Source organism: Rhinoderma darwinii, chromosome 4 (genome assembly GCF_050947455.1).
Source record: "Rhinoderma darwinii isolate aRhiDar2 chromosome 4, aRhiDar2.hap1, whole genome shotgun sequence".
Lineage (NCBI taxonomy): Eukaryota > Metazoa > Chordata > Amphibia > Anura > Rhinodermatidae > Rhinoderma > Rhinoderma darwinii.
Window position 1 is genome coordinate 405,454,334 of NC_134690.1, and position 17,923 is coordinate 405,472,256.

At 44.6% G+C, this 17,923-nt stretch overlaps 2 protein-coding genes across 2 annotated transcripts in view; one reads left to right on the forward strand and one right to left on the reverse strand.

The window, feature by feature from the left end:
• LOC142760337 (pancreatic triacylglycerol lipase-like) overlaps positions 1–14,469 on the forward strand; it is a 37,296-nt gene extending 22,827 nt beyond the window's left edge. The window contains exons 8-12 of the mRNA XM_075863496.1: positions 1,346–1,464; positions 1,712–1,838; positions 2,294–2,405; positions 12,072–12,239; positions 14,374–14,469. Coding sequence (XP_075719611.1) covers positions 1,346–1,464; positions 1,712–1,838; positions 2,294–2,405; positions 12,072–12,239; positions 14,374–14,437 — 590 coding nt within the window. The 3' untranslated portion in view covers positions 14,438–14,469. The remainder of the gene's footprint in view (positions 1–1,345; positions 1,465–1,711; positions 1,839–2,293; positions 2,406–12,071; positions 12,240–14,373) is intronic.
• The window catches only part of DNAH8 (dynein axonemal heavy chain 8), a 329,590-nt gene that overhangs the window by 179,343 nt on the left and 132,324 nt on the right, over positions 1–17,923 (reverse strand). The window contains exon 27 of the mRNA XM_075863774.1: positions 15,367–15,402. Coding sequence (XP_075719889.1) covers positions 15,367–15,402 — 36 coding nt within the window. The remainder of the gene's footprint in view (positions 1–15,366; positions 15,403–17,923) is intronic.

Genomic DNA, 17,923 nt, shown 5'->3' on the forward strand with positions numbered 1-17,923 from the left:
TGTTACCTGCAGTCCTATGTAACACCACAGATAACACACAGTGATAACTCTGAGTACAGATAATGTAGTAGTGTTACCTGTAGTCCTATGTAACACCACAGATAACACAGTGATAACTCTCTGATTACAGATAATGTAGTAGTGTTACCTGCAGTCCTATGTAACACCACATATAACACAGTGATAACTCTCTGAGTACAGATAATGTAGTAGATGTTACCTGCAGTCCTATGTAACACCACATATAACACAGTGATAACTCTCTGAGTACAGATAATGTAGTAGATGTTACCTGCAGTCCTATGTAACACCACAGATAACAGTGATAACTCTCTGATTACAGATAATGTAGTAGATGTTACCTGCAGTCCTATGTAACACCACAGATAACACAGTGATAACTCTCTGAGTACAGATAATGTAGATGTTACCTGCAGTCCTATGTAACACCACAGATAACACAGCGATAACTCTCTGAGTACAGATAATGTAGTAGATGTTACCTGCAGTCCTATGTAACACCACAGATAACACAGTGATAACTCTCTGAGTACAGATAATGTAGATGTTACCTGCAGTCCTATGTAACACCACAGATAACACAGTGATAACTCTCTGAGTACAGATAATGTAGATGTTACCTGCAGTCCTATGTAACACCACAGATAACACAGCGATAACTCTCTGAGTACAGATAATGTAGTAGATGTTACCTGCAGTCCTATGTAACACCACAGATAACACAGTGATAACTCTCTGATTACAGATAATGTAGTAGATGTTACCTGCAGTCCTATGTAACACCACAGATAACACAGTGATAACTCTCTGAGTACAGATAATGTAGATGTTACCTGCAGTCCTATGTAACACCACAGATAACACAGCGATAACTCTCCGAGTACAGATAATGTAGTAGATGTTACCTGCAGTCCTATGTAACACCACAGATAACACAGTGATAACTCTCTGAGTACAGATAATGTAGATGTTACCTGCAGTCCTATGTAACACCACAGATAACACAGTGATGACTCTCTGAGTACAGATAATGTAGATGTTACCTGCAGTCCTATGTAACACCACAGATAACACAGTGATAACTCTCTGAGTACAGATAATGTAGTAGATGTTACCTGCAGTCCTATGTAACACCACAGATAACACAGTGATAACTCTCTGAGTACAGATAATGTAGTAGATGTTACCTGCAGTCCTATGTAACACCACAGATAACACAGTGATAACTCTCTGAGTACAGATAATGTAGTGGATGTTACCTGCAGTCCTATGTAACACCACAGATAAAGTTACTGTAACAACCCTCGCTGTATTCTATCACCAGGTACCCGGGATTTTGCCGCTTGCAATCATTTGCGCAGTTACAAGTTTTACACGGAGAGTATCCTGAAGCCAGACGCCTTTATTGGGTTCCCGAGCTCCACCTACAGCTCATTCTCATCGGTAAGATTTGCTCCTGGGGGGTCACATATTTAATCATCTATTATCCATCATGTTGTTACCAGTTCTATTCTTCGTTATATCTGTACTCGGGAGAGCTGGGTGACGACCCTTCTGGGAGCCATGTTGGTTGTCACCCAGCTTTCCCACAATCAGATGTAACTGAGAATTTTCTGACAGAAGACGAGACTCCAGGATTTTAGGGGCAATGACCTTTGTAGGAATATTTCTCACTTCTGCTTCGTTTTAGGGTGCGGGGTTCCCGTGCCCCAGCGGTCAATGCCCATTAATGGGCCACTTTGCTGACACTTACAGAGGGGTCACCTCTTCCAGCCAGAAGTTCTATCTGACCACCGGGGATCAGTCCAGCTTCGCTCGTGAGTTTCACCTTTAATCCTCCATGTCCCGGATGTTACTTGTAATAGATCATAATCCGTGTGTAATGAAAAATTCTGCAACTTCCTAATAGATTTTCTGTTCCAATTCCTCACCATTCTCCAAATCTGTGCTTGCTGTCAGTGAATCGTTCAATTCTTGCTTACATCCAGAGAATGAAAATCTGTCCTGATCCTGATATCAGACCTGCCAACTTGTCAGAAGGGACATCAGGGAGACTCCAATAAATTGTGTGCAACATTTTTGGCTTTGTTCCCCTCCTATGACACCCCGAATATCTGACATTTGAATCCAAACCGGACAGGTTTTCAGTCTCTAGATGTAAACAATCATTTTCTTATTTACTGACAGCAAGTAGAGGTCTAGATAATTGTGAGGAAAGGTTGCAGAGATGTTGATTTTACGATGATTAAGCTTCTCTCTCGCCTTCCTCCAGGCTTTAGATACAAGGTCACAGTACAGATCGCAGGCTCGCTGAATGTCCAGGGATTTTTCCACGTTTCCTTGTTTGGGACCAATGGGAACACTCGTCAGTATCAAGTCTTTAAGTGAGTAACAAACTTGTCCTGGTGAGGAATGTATATTGATGCCATCTGTGCCCAAATAGTGCCCCACAGTGTCCATGTAATGCTATACTGTGCTCGCATGTTTCCAAAAGTTGCCTTATAGTACCCAGAGTGTGCCCAGCATCATCCATGTAATGCTATACTGTGCTCACATGTAGCCAAAAGTGCCCATATAGTGCCCAGAGAGTGCCAAGCAGTGTCCATGTAATGCTATACTGTGCTCGCATGTAGCCAAAGTGCCCATATAGTACCCAGAGTGTGCCAAGCATCGCCCATGTAATGCTATACTGTGCTCACATGTAGCCAAAAGTGCCCATATAGTACCCAGAGTGTGCCAAGCATTGTCCATGTAATGCTATACTGTGCTCAGATAGAGCCAAAAGTGCCCATATAGTGCCCCACAGTCTCCATGTAATGCTATACTGTGCTCACATGTAGCCAAAAGTGCCCATATAGTGCCCAGAGAGTGGCAAGCAGTGTCCATGTAATGCTATACTGTGCTCTCATGTAGCCAAAAGTGCCCATATAGTGCCCAGAGCGTGCCCCACAGTGTCCATGTAATGCTATACTGTGCTCGCATGTAGCCAAAAGCGCCCATATAGTGCCCAGAGAGTGCCCCACAGTGTCCATGTAATGCTATACTGTGCTCGCATGTAGCCAAAAGTGCCCATATAGTGCCCAGAGAGTGGCAAGCAGTGTCCATGTAATGCTATACTGTGCTCATAGAGCCAAAAGTGCCCATATAGTGCCCAGAGCGTGCCCCACAGTGTCCATGTAATGCTATACTGTGCTCAGATAGAGCCAAAAGTGCCCATATAGTGCCCAGAGCGTGCCCCACAGTGTCCATGTAATGCTATACTGTGCTCGCATGTAGCCAAAAGTGCCCATATAGTGCCCAGAGAGTTCCCCACAGTGTCCATGTAATGCTATACTGTGCTCATAGAGCCAAAAGTGCCCATATAGTGCCCAGAGCGTGCCCCACAGTGTCCATGTAATGTTATACCATGCTCACATAGAGCCAAAAGGGCCCATATAGTGCCCAGAAAATGCCACACGGTGTCAATGTAATGCTATACTGTGCTTGCATACAGCCAAAAGTGCCCATATAGTGCCCACAGACGGCTAGCAATCTAGGTCCACGCCAGGCATCAATCGATGCTCTTAATACATTGTGCGCTAAAAGATCAAATAGACTAAATCTGCGGACCCCTGAACATTTACGGCAGATATATATAAAGGGCTGATACTTGGTGGCTGAAGAGATAAATGTGCTCCTATACGGCTGCTACCTGGTAGTTACATTTACAACTGTGCTTCAATAGCGCTGGCACTGGCGCTGGCACTGGCGCTGGCACTGGCGCTGGCGTTGGCACTGTTTACTCTGAATCTGGTGCAGGTGATTAGGACTGCAGAGTTACACAAGCAGTTCAGTGTTCTGGACTTTAATGAGTGGGGCGATAGATCTCTACCTGTACTACCAATATCTACCAGTGTATATGAGTGGGGCGATAGATCTCAACCTGTACTACCAATATCTACCAGTGTATATGAGTGGGGCGATAGATCTCTACCTGTACTACCAATATCTACCAGTGTGTATGAGTGGGGCAATAGATCTCTACCTGTACTACCAATATCTACCAGTGTATATGAGTGGGGCGATAGATCTCAACCTGTACTACCAATATCTACCAGTGTATATGAGTGGGGCGATAGATCTCTACCTGTACTACCAATATCTACCAGTGTGTATGAGTGGGGCGATAGATCTCTACCTGTACTACCAATATCTACCAGTGTGTATGAGTGGGGCAATAGATCTATACCTGTACTACCAATATCTACCAGTGTGTATGAGTGGGGCAATAGATCTCTACCTGTACTACCAATATCTGCCAGTGTGTATGAGTGGGGCGATAGATCTCTACCTGTACTACCAATATCTACCAGTGTATATGAGTGGGGCGATAGATCTCTACCTGTACTACCAATATCTACCAGTGTGTATGAGTGGGGCAATAGATCTCTACCTGTACTACCAATATCTACCAGTGTATATGAGTGGGGCGATAGATCTCTACCTGTACTACCAATATCTACCAGTGTGTATGAGTGGGGCGATAGATCTCTACCTGTACTACCAATATCTACCAGTGTATATGAGTGGGGCGATAGATCTCTACCTGTACTACCAATATCTACCAGTGTATATGAGTGGGGCGATAGATCTCTACCTGTACTACCAATATCTACCAGTGTGTATGAGTGGGGCGATAGATCTCTACCTGTACTACCAATATCTACCAGTGTATATGAGTGGGGCGATAGATCTCAACCTGTACTACCAATATCTACCAGTGTATATGAGTGGGGCGATAGATCTCTACCTGTACTACCAATATCTACCAGTGTGTATGAGTGGGGCGATAGATCTCTACCTGTACTACCAATATCTACCAGTGTGTATGAGTGGGGCAATAGATCTATACCTGTACTACCAATATCTACCAGTGTGTATGAGTGGGGCAATAGATCTCTACCTGTACTACCAATATCTGCCAGTGTGTATGAGTGGGGCGATAGATCTCTACCTGTACTACCAATATCTACCAGTGTGTATGAGTGGGGCAATAGATCTCTACCTGTACTACCAATATCTACCAGTGTATATGAGTGGGGCGATAGATCTCTACCTGTACTACCAATATCTACCACTGTGTATGAGTGGGGCAATAGATCTCTACCTGTACTACCAATATCTACCAGTGTGTATGAGTGGGGCGATAGATCTCTACCTGTACTACCAATATCTACCAGTGTATATGAGTGGGGCAATAGATCTCTACCTGTACTACCAATATCTACCAGTGTGTATGAGTGGGGCAATAGATCTCTACCTGAACTACCAATATCTACCAGTGTATATGAGTGGGGCGATAGATCTCTACCTGTACTACCAATATCTACCAGTGTATATGAGTGGGGCAATAGATCTCTACCTGTACTACCAATATCTACCAGTGTGTATGAGTGGGGCGATAGATCTCTACCTGTACTACCAATATCTACCAGTGTGTATGAGTGGGGCAATAGATCTCTACCTGTACTACCAATATCTACCAGTGTGTATGAGTGGGGCAATAGATCTCTACCTGTACTACCAATATCTACCAGTGTATATGAGTGGGGCAATAGATCTCTACCTGTACTACCAATATCTACCAGTGTGTATGAGTGGGGCGATAGATCTCTACCTGTACTACCAATATCTACCAGTGTGTATGAGTGGGGCGATAGATCTCTACCTGTACTACCAATATCTACCAGTGTGTATGAGTGGGGCAATAGATCTCTACCTGTACTACCAATATCTACCAGTGTGTATGAGTGGGGCGATAGATCTCTACCTGTACTACCAATATCTACCAGTGTATATGAGTGGGGCGATAGATCTCTACCTGTACTACCAATATCTACCAGTGTATATGAGTGGGGCGATAGATCTCTACCTGTACTACCAATATCTACCAGTGTGTATGAGTGGGGCGATAGATCTCTACCTGTACTACCAATATCTACCAGTGTGTATGAGTGGGGCGATAGATCTCTACCTGTACTACCAATATCTACCAGTGTGTATGAGTGGGGCAATAGATCTCTACCTGTACTACCAATATCTACCAGTGTGTATGAGTGGGGCGATAGATCTCTACCTGTACTACCAATATCTACCAGTGTATATGAGTGGGGCAATAGATCTCTACCTGTACTACCAATATCTACCAGTGTGTATGAGTGGGGCAATAGATCTCTACCTGAACTACCAATATCTACCAGTGTATATGAGTGGGGCGATAGATCTCTACCTGTACTACCAATATCTACCAGTGTATATGAGTGGGGCAATAGATCTCTACCTGTACTACCAATATCTACCAGTGTGTATGAGTGGGGCAATAGATCTCTACCTGTACTACCAATATCTACCAGTGTATATGAGTGGGGCAATAGATCTCTACCTGTACTACCAATATCTACCAGTGTGTATGAGTGGGGCAATAGATCTCTACCTGTACTACCAATATCTACCAGTGTATATGAGTGGGGCGATAGATCTCTACCTGTACTACCAATATCTACCAGTGTGTATGAGTGGGGCGATAGATCTCTACCTGTACTACCAATATCTACCAGTGTGTATGAGTGGGGCGATAGATCTCTACCTGTACTACCAATATCTACCAGTGTATATGAGTGGGGCGATAGATCTCTACCTGTACTACCAATATCTACCAGTGTGTATGAGTGGGGCGATAGATCTCTACCTGTACTACCAATATCTACCAGTGTGTATGAGTGGGGCAATAGATCTCTACCTGTACTACCAATATCTACCAGTGTATATGAGTGGGGCGATAGATCTCTACCTGTACTACCAATATCTACCAGTGTATATGAGTGGGGCAATAGATCTCTACCTGTACTACCAATATCTACCAGTGTATATGAGTGGGGCAATAGATCTCTACCTGTACTACCAATATCTACCAGTGTGTATGAGTGGGGCAATAGATCTCTACCTGTACTACCAATATCTACCAGTGTATATGAGTGGGGCAATAAATCTCTACCTGTACTACCAATATCTACCAGTGTGTATGAGTGGGGCGATAGATCTCTACCTGTACTACCAATATCTACCAGTGTGTATGAGTGGGGCAATAGATCTCTACCTGTACTACCAATATCTACCAGTGTGTATGAGTGGGGCGATAGATCTCTACCTGTACTACCAATATCTACCAGTGTATATGAGTGGGGCGATAGATCTCTACCTGTACTACCAATATCTACCAGTGTATATGAGTGGGGCAATAGATCTCTACCTGTACTACCAATATCTACCAGTGTGTATGAGTGGGGCAATAGATCTCTACCTGTACTACCAATATCTACCAGTGTATATGAGTGGGGCGATAGATCTCTACCTGTACTACCAATATCTACCAGTGTGTATGAGTGGGGCGATAGATCTCTACCTGTACTACCAATATCTACCAGTGTGTATGAGTGGGGCAATAGATCTCTACCTGTACTACCAATATCTACCAGTGTATATGAGTGGGGCGATAGATCTATACCTGTACTACCAATATCTACCAGTGTGTATGAGTGGGGCGATAGATCTCTACCTGTACTACCAATATCTACCAGTGTGTATGAGTGGGGCGATAGATCTCTACCTGTACTACCAATATCTACCAGTGTATATGAGTGGGGCGATAGATCTCTACCTGTACTACCAATATCTACCAGTGTGTATGAGTGGGGCGATAGATCTCTACCTGTACTACCAATATCTACCAGTGTATATGAGTGGGGCGATAGATCTCTACCTGTACTACCAATATCTACCAGTGTATATGAGTGGGGCAATAGATCTCTACATGTACTACCAATATCTACCAGTGTGTATGAGTGGGGCAATAGATCTCTACCTGTACTACCAATATCTACCAGTGTGTATGAGTGGGGCGATAGATCTCTACCTGTACTACCAATATCTACCAGTGTGTATGAGTGGGGCAATAGATCTCTACCTGTACTACCAATATCTACCAGTGTGTATGAGTGGGGCAATAGATCTCTACCTGTACTACCAATATCTACCAGTGTGTATGAGTGGGGCGATAGATCTCTACCTGTACTACCAATATCTACCAGTGTGTATGAGTGGGGCGATAGATCTCTACCTGTACTACCAATATCTACCAGTGTATATGAGTGGGGCGATAGATCTCTACCTGTACTACCAATATCTACCAGTGTGTATGAGTGGGGCAATAGATCTCTACCTGTACTACCAATATCTACCAGTGTATATGAGTGGGGCAATAGATCTCTACCTGTACTACCAATATATAACAGTGTGTATGAGTGGGGCAATAGATCTCTACCTGAACTACCAATATCTACCAGTGTATATGAGTGGGGCAATAGATCTCTACCTGTACTACCAATATCTACCAGTGTGTATGAGTGGGGCAATAGATCTCTACCTGAACTACCAATATCTACCAGTGTGTATGAGTGGGGCAATAGATCTCTACTCGTATTATTGACACTAAGGGTATGTTCACACGGCAGCGTCCATTACGGCTGAAATCACCGAGCTGTTTTCAGGAGAAAACAGCACCGTAATTTCAAACGTAATGGCATGTTGAGGAGTTTTTCGCTGCGTCCATTACGGACGTAATTGGAGCTGTTTTTTCTATGGAGTCCATGGAAAACGTCTCCAATTACGTCCCAAGAAGTGACAGGCACTTCTTTGACGCGGGCGTCTTTTTTACGTGCCGCCTTTTGACAGCGGCGCGTAAAAAAATGACCGTCGGCACAGAACATCGTAAGACCCATTCAAATGAATGGGCAGATGTTTGCCGACGCTTTTGAGCCGCATTTTCGGACGTAATTCGGGGCTAAAACGCCCAAATTACGTCCGTAAATAGGGTGTGTGAACCCGGCCTTACTATTACTTGTACAATATAAAAATTTCTAGTTAAGAGAAATCTATAAAAATATCAAAACATATAAAATAATAAAAAATATCAAATAAAACAGAATAAAAACGGGAGAGGCAATGATTCTTGTGGAGCACATACAGTGAAGGAAATAAGTATTTGATCCCTTGCTGATTTTGTAAGTTTGCCCACTGTCATAGACATGAACAGTCTAGAATTTTTAGGCTAGGTTAATTTTACCAGTGAGAGATAGATTATATAAAAAAAAAAACCTGAAAATCACATTGTCAAAATTATATATATTTATTTGCATTGTACACAGAGAAATAAGTATTTGATCCCTTTGGCAAACAAGACTTAATACTTGGTGGCAAAACCCTTGTTGGCAAGCACAGCAGTCAGACGTTTTTTGTAGTTGATGATGAGGTTTGCACACACGTTAGATGGAATTTTGTCCCACTCCTCACTGCAGATCATCTGTAAATCATTAAGATTTCGAGGCTGTCGCTTGGCAACTCGGATCTTCAGCTCCCTCCTTAAGTTTTCGATGGGATTAAGGTCTGGAGACTGGCTAGGCCACTCCATGACCTTAATGTGCTTCTTTTTGAGCCACTCCTTTGTTGCCTTGGCTGTATGTTTCGGGTCATTGTCGTGCTGGAAGACCCAGCCACGAGCCATTTTTAATGTCCTGGTGGAGGGAAGGAGGTTGTCACTCAGGATTTGACGGTACATGGCTCCATCCATTCTCCCATTGATGCGGTGAAGTAGTCCTGTGCCCTTAGCAGAGAAACACGCCCAAAACATAATGTTTCCACCTCCATGCTTGACAGTGGGGACGGTGTTCTTTGGGTCATAGGCAGCATTTCTCTTCCTCCAAACACGGCGAGTAGAGTTAATGCCAAAGAGCTAAATTTTAGTCTCATCTGACCACAGCACCTTCTCCCAATCACTCTCAGAATCATCCAGATGTTCATTTGCAAACTTCAGACGGGCCAGTACATGTGCCTTCTTGAGCAGGGGGACCTTGCGGGCACTGCAGGATTGTAATGTGTTACCAATGGTTTTCTTGGTGACTGTGGTCCCAGCTGCCTTGAGATCATTAACAAGTTCCCCTTGTGTAGTTTTCGGCTGAGCTCTCACCTTCCTCAGGATCAAGGATACCTCACGAGGTGAGATTTTGCATGGAGCCCCAGATCGATGTGGATTGACAGTCATTTTGTATGTCTTCCATTTTCTTACTATTGCCCCAACAGTTGTCTCCTTCTCAGCCAGCGTCTTACTTATGGTATTGTAGCCCATTCCAGCCTTGTGCAGGTCTATGATCTTGTCCCTGACATCCTTAGAAAGCTCTTTGGTCTTGCCCATGTTGTAGAGGTTAGAGTCAGACTGATCATTGAGTCTGTGGACAGGAGTCTCTTATACAGGTGACCATGTAAGAGCTGTCTATAATGCAGACACCAAGTTGATTTGGAGCGTGTAACTGGTCTGGAGGAGGCTGAACTCTTAATGGTTGGTCGGGGGTCACATACTTATTTCTCTGTGCACAATGCAAATAAATATAGATCATTGTGACAATGTGATTTTCAGTTGTTTTTTTTAAATATAATCTATCTCTCACTGGTAAAATGAACCTAGCCTAAAAATTCTAGACTGTTCATGACTTTGACAGCGGGCAAACTTACAAAATCAGCAAGGGATCAAATACTTATTTCCTCCACTGTATCATATCCGTCTACCAAATTACTTTAATTAATAGTGTCAATGTAAAGTGCGTAAGCACCAGAAATAAATATTCATACATTTTATGAACACCAAATATAGACGGTTACACGGTAACCGGGAGCAACAATATCCCTAAAGGTTTAAAGAATCAGTGAGAAATTCATGATATATTCTGGGGAAAATGAACAGTAAACCCACGTTATTGACAGCGTCACCGCGTCCATGTAAAGCCGTTATGTCAGAAAATATCAAAACATGAAAAGTACTCAGAATTGATATCATAACCACAACGACCTGAGCTACAAAACTAACGCCACGCAACACAAGCAACGCAAAACAAGCAACGCAAAACAAGCAACGCAAAACAAGCAACGCAAAACAAGCAACGTAAAAAGAACAGAACTGCAGTTTTTTGTTCTTCTCACCACAACATTTTGTTAATAAAAAGTGAAAAATCGTAAGTACCCCAAAATAGTAACAAGGAAAACGGCAGCTCGTCCAGCAAAAAACAAGCGCTCAACGACAGAAAAATCATAAGGTGACAACTGTCAGGATGAGGCGACACAAATAGAAATTATTTTTTTTTTAAAGTATTTTTATTGTGCAAAAGCTGTAAAAAAATGTATTTGGAATCAACGCAATCAAACTGACCCACAAAAAAACACCATAACTAATTAGTTAAACCGCACGGTGAATGTCATGAAAACGAAAACCTATAAACCCTTCTTTCCCCGCCCCCCAAAAAAGCAATTAATGCCATAAGGAAATGCAGCTCCTCCTGCTAACACGGAGCCCAAAACCCACGAAAAACAAAACAGTTATGGCTCCCGGAACACAAAAATAAAATAATTGCCGTGTCCTCAAGGGGTTAATAATTATTAAAATGAAGGTGATGACAACCCACAAATCTTCCAGCACAAACACAGGCGAACCACACGTCCCAGCAATCCCTGTCCACCTCCCCCGGCCGAGCATAAACTGAGGGTTAGGGCTCGTTTACACGAGCGTGTTATAAGTCTGTGCGACGCGTGGGTCGTACGCACCTATATTAGTCTATGGGGCCGTGCAGACAGTCCGTGATTTTTGCGCAGTGTGAGTCCGCTGCGTAAAACTCACGACATGTCCTATCTTTGGCCGTTTTTCGCGTAGCACGCACCCATTGAAGTCATTGGGTGCGTGAAAACCATGCAGGTCGCACGGAAGCACTTCTGTGGGACGAGCTTGATTCGCGCAACAGCTGTCAAACTGTGAATGTAAACAGAAAAGCACCACGTGCAAACATACCGTGTCACAATGATGGCGGCTGCGCGAAAATCACCCAGCCGCGCATCATACGGGGCTGACACACGGAGCTGTTAAGTGCCTTTTGCACGAGCCCTTATACTGATCGTGTGTTTCCTCCGTGCAGTGGATACATCAAGACCGCGAGCTCGTACACGGCGTACATAGATGTGGAGACCGACATCGGACCCCTCAACAGACTCAAGTTTATCTGGAACGACAACATCATTAACCTTCTCTTCCCCACCCTGGGGGCATCAACCGCAACCGTCCAGTATGGAAAAGATGGAAAAACGTAAGTGACCCATGTTACCTACCCGTGGTCCCACTGCTGTCACCACAAACTTACACCCTCCCTGGGGTAGATCATCCACTAACTGCCCAATGTTGCTGCCCCTGTGCCCTGTGATGCCTCCTGTATATGTGGAATAGAAAAGGTGAGGGATCAGCGGCGCTCCTCCGAGGTGGTGCGTGGAGTGAGATGGTGTAGATTGCCGGCTGCCACCCACTGCAGTCCCTCAGTGATAATTCCTTGGTACCGGGGACGAAGCATATAGAAGAAAAAGAACAGGAAACGTCAGTGTCGTATGACGGCACCAGTTTATTAATTCCCCATGTCCTGAATAATCGAATAGGCGCTATGATCGTGATAACTACAGGGCGATTTATGTTCAAAAACGTTTATTATTTGCAAAGTTATGAGCATTTTTCTAAATATGGTAATTTGGCTGTACTTGCCAAACAGGAGGAGACTCTTTTCACTCTGGGTGAAGTAATATTTTCTGTATGATGCTGTCCAATCAGCATACAGCTTCTCCCCTGTCCAATCAGCTTACAGCTTCTCCCCCTTCCCAGCAACACAGTGTGATCATACAGTATACAGCTTCTCCCCCTTCCCAGCAACACAGTGTGATCATACAGTATACAGCTTCCATTCCCAACTGTGTTTTCAACTGGCGATAACTCCAGTTGTTTCACAGCGATCCTGGTGCCATGTGAAGGATTAGAATCTCCTCTTTCATATATCACAAGAACCGCTGTTCTAGGTGGTCCACAGCCGGAGATATATTTATTTGAAGTGAACCCCCTTCCCACCAGCCTCAGTCTCTCACACCGTGTGAAGCAGCTTCATGCTGATAGGTCAGAGGCTGTGAGGAGGCTCCACCTCCGGAGAATCGCTGCTGTTACCTCCCACTTGGCTAAGAAAAGCTCATTTACAAATTTAGAAAAAAGCTCAGAACTTTTAAAATAATAAACATTTTGGGACAGAATTTTCACCAGTTTTATCCGTCTGACAGCGCCGATCAGATTATCCAGGAGATCGGACATTACTAAACTAGTGACAGAGACTCTTTAAGTGTCATATCACGAGATCAATGCTTGTGAGGCATAAAAAGACAAAGCTGGATGTGATAGTTCTACTAGTTCTAGACTACAACAATATAAATGACAAACCAAACAGATGGAAAATGTGGGTTCAGGTGGTATCAATACTCTCACTGGTAATACATGATAGGAGATTTGATGACTCCATCCATTCACAAGGAAGAAGTCCAAGCCAGATCTATCCGGGAATCCCTCATTGCAGTTTGTGGTAATAGCGCAGGTAGAAGGCTCTTGTATAAAGGTCATAAAAATAAAGGGGCACATACTATACAGGCAGCACATGTGACCCCCCCACTCTACATGGTTCTCTATGATACATTGTAATCAGGGGGGGGGGGCAGATACTATACAGGCAGCACATGTGACCCCCCCACTCTACATGGTTCTCTATGATACATTGTAATCAGGGGGGGGGGCAGATACTATACAGGCAGCACATGTGACCCCCCCACTCTACATGGTTCTCTATGATACATTGTAATCAGGGGGGGGGGGGCACATACTATACAGGCAGCACATGTGACCCCCCCACTCTACATGGTTCTCTATGATACATTGTAATCAGGGGGGGGGCACATACTATACAGGCAGCACATGTGACCCCCCACTCTACATGGTTCTCTATGATACATTGTAATCAGGGGGGGGGGCACATACTATACAGGCAGCACATGTGACCCCCCCACTCTACATGGTTCTCTATGATACATTGTAATCAGGGGGGGCACATACTATACAGGCAGCACATGTGACCCCCCACTCTACATGGTTCTCTATGATACATTGTAATCAGGGGGGGCACATACTATACAGGCAGCACATGTGCATCTGTGGGGCCCATAATAAGCGGCTCACGCTTAGAACGCCTCTTTTCTCCTGCCCTGTGATGTGTGAGGTTATATTGGCCTCACCCTCCCCTCAATCACAACAGTGATGGGGCACCAAGGGGCCCCATTTTGATTTTTGCTATAGGCCCTCTGTGCTTTGTGGTGCAGGCCTTAGATAAATCATGCAAGTTTAACATTATTATTTTACTTTGGCAGGTATCAATTTTGTGGCAGCGGAACAGTCAGAGAAGAAGTCCTGCAGACCTTGAATCCCTGTTAAATCTGCTGTGATCGGCCGTGAAATAAAGATTAGTCTACAAAATGTCTCATTGCTGAGTGTTTCCTGACAGATATGAGGAAAAGTAGCCAAAGAGTGAAAGTTCAGATATCTGTAGAATAATGTCTTATACCCAAGCACAGCAAAAGCAACATCATAATTTTGCTGGCTCCCAGTTATAAATCTCATAATGTACCCAAAGTATTATACTCCAGAGCTGCACTCCCTATTCTGCTGGTGGAGTCACTGTGTACATACATTACTTATCCTATACTGATCCTGAGTTACATCCTGTTTTATACTCCAGAGCTGCACTCACTATTCTGCTGGTGGAGTCACTGTGTACATACATTACATGACTTATCCTGTTCTGATCCTGAGTTATATCCTGTATTATACTCCAGAGCTGCACTCACTATTCTGCTGGTGGAGTCACTGTGTACATACATTACTTATCCTGTACTGATCCTGAGTTACATCCTGTTTTATACTCCAGAGCTTCACTCACTATTCTGCTGGTGGAGTCACTGTGTACATACATTACATGACTTATCCTGTACTGATCCTGAGTTACATCCTGTATTATACTCCAGAGCTGCACTCACTATTCTGCTGGTGGAGTCACTGTGTACATACATTACATGACTTATCCTGTACTGATTCTGAGTTATATCCTGTATCTCTTTATTTTATATAAATTTACAAAACATAAACTGAAAAACAAATACATAACTAATTCCATATAACCAAAAAGTCACAACCCAATTCTTATAAACAAATTTTCTTATATACATCTCTGTATATGAGAAGAGAAAACTATACCAGACCCGGCCACATACACCCCACTCTTATATACTTACATCTACACTTCATCCGAAGCTAAACAATAACTAGAATATATACAAACATCATATAAACGTAATCCAAAGTACCAACAGAAAATCCCCCGACCCGCGTCAACCAAGGGCCTAAAGAAACAACATAATAATGATGATAATAATAATCAAACAACATAATAATAGCAAATAAAATAATAATAATAATAATAATAATAATAATAATAACAAAAACAATCCAAATTATAATAATACTAATCCCAATTGTTTTTTTTAATTTTCTTTTATCTTTTTTTTTTTTTAAATTTTTTTTTTTTTTTTAATCACACTATACACATCCTGACTTTCCTTAACCTTACCCTTCTTACCTAAACTCCACCACCCCAGCCGGCATCTCGCCTCATGTCCTCTCACGTCCGCATAGTCCAGATGCTGGCCCCCACCACCACACCCAACACCCCAGCCCAGCCCCCCGCCCCATGTCCTCCCATGTCCGCATAGTCCGGGGCTGGGTCAGGCAAACCCCCCCCCCCCCCCCGACCCCTCCCAACCTATCTATTAACCCCCTTAAGTCTATCCCTATTCTAACAACATTTTTACAATATAATACAATACACATCACCAACTTGTCCAAATACCAAACCATATACAAAATACACCGTACCCGAAAGCACCAAGTTCGGTCGCTTGTAAACCTTTTTCCTGCCATTTCAATCCTAAACAAAACAAAAATCTTCCTGTGCTTACCTAGCCCATCACCAGATAGAGAGAAGGGAAAGCCCCCCCCAGCACCCCCCCAGAGGCCAAGGTACCACGTCCACCGCTGCACCCTCCCTATCGCTTGCCCTATCTCCTTACCCTATTACTAGCCCTTTCTTGACCCTATTGAAAGCTGACCCTATGCTGACCCTCACCTTTCCCTTATTCCGAGCCCTATCGCTATATTTTTTTTTGGTGCCTCAGCGGAACGCAGACCCCCACCTCCAGTTGAGCACCGGTGACGACCCCCCCCCTCCCTCATGAAGGCAGACACATTAAGGCACCCAAAAGGAAAAGCCCCTCCAAAGACGAGAGGCTTTGGATGCTCCCAATCTGCCAACCTCCAAAGAATGCACCTTCACCAGGTCACCCATGATATTGCTAACAACCTCATCCACTAGGAGGATTTTCTTCTGGGTAGAAACTAGACATCGTGCATTCCACATAAAGTGCCTGACCACTATACTGACTAGAAACAAGGTGCAATGGTCCCTACCACCGAGGTCTCCGAACACTCCATAGGCCCACCCAGCATAGGAGAGGCTGGTTAGGCCTGGCCAACCAATGGAGGCTCCCACCCTTTTGTATACCTCTGTATTGAAAGGGCAATGAAGCAGGAAATGCTCCATGCTTTCCAGCACTCCGCCGCACTCCTCCCGGGGGCAATCCCGATCTTCAGAGCTTCTGCACTTTAGATTGCCCCTCACATACAGTCTCCCATGGAAGCAACGCCAAGCCAGATCCCAAAACTTCTGGGGAATCCTCGCTGAATTTAAAAGTTTTAATCCCACCCCGAGGTCACTACTTGGGCAGTCTTTGAGCGCCAGGGGCTTCTGGAAGTGGGTCATCAGTACCCTCCTGTCAAGAAATTTTCTCGACATGGTCCTGATCTCCCACACCTCCAGACCCCACCGGCGAACAATCTTCAGCGCCAGGGTGGCATAAGCCGGGAGATGTCCGTGAGGTGTACGCAGGTCTTTCACTTGCCCTCCTCTCTCCCATTCCTGGAAGAAAGGCCGAAACCACCCCCTGCAGGAGGATATCCACCAAGGAGCCCTCTCTTGCCAGAGGTTTGCCAGGTTGATCTTAACAAAGGTGTTCACTAGGAACACCACCGGGTTAACCATACCTAACCCGCCTAGTGTCCTTGGTAGGTAAGTAACCTCCCTCTTGATTAGGTTGAGCCTGTTCCCCCATAACAGCTGGAAGAACAGGCTATAGACCCGAGTCCAGAGAGGTTCTGGCAAGATGCACACACTGCCCAGGTAAAGCAACATGGGCACCAGGTAGGCCTTGGCCAAGTGAACCCTTTCCCTCAGGGTTAAGGACCAACCCTTCCATTGGTCGACCTTCTGGGCAACTAGATTCAGCCTATCCTCCCAGTTCTTCTTGGGGTAATCACCCTGGCCAAATTCGACTCCTAAGATCTTAGCAGACCCCTGAGGCTCTGGAAGGGTGTCCGGGAGATCAAAACCAGGATCTCCTCCTCCCAGCCAGAGACTTTTGCACTTATCCCGGTTGATCTTGGACCCAGATGCCAACGAGTAACGCTCCACTTCCGACATCACCCACTCTGCCTCCCCTCTCGAGGAGACAAAAATGGAGACGTCGTCTGCGTACGCAACCACCCTCTGAGTGGCCTCCGGCCCCTCCAGGCCGGCCCCGACTCCCGCCAATGGCCCACGATCGATCCTTTTAAGAAAAGGATCAACTGCGAACGCATATAGCAAAGGGCTCAAGGGACAACCCTGGCGGACACCAGACCCAACCTCAAAGGGGGTTCCAACCCAACCGTTCACCAGCGCAAAAGTCTCAGCCCCAGTGTATAAGGTCTGTAGCCAATTGACAAACCCCCCCGGTAGGCCGTACCTCAGAAGGACCGACCAGAGGTACT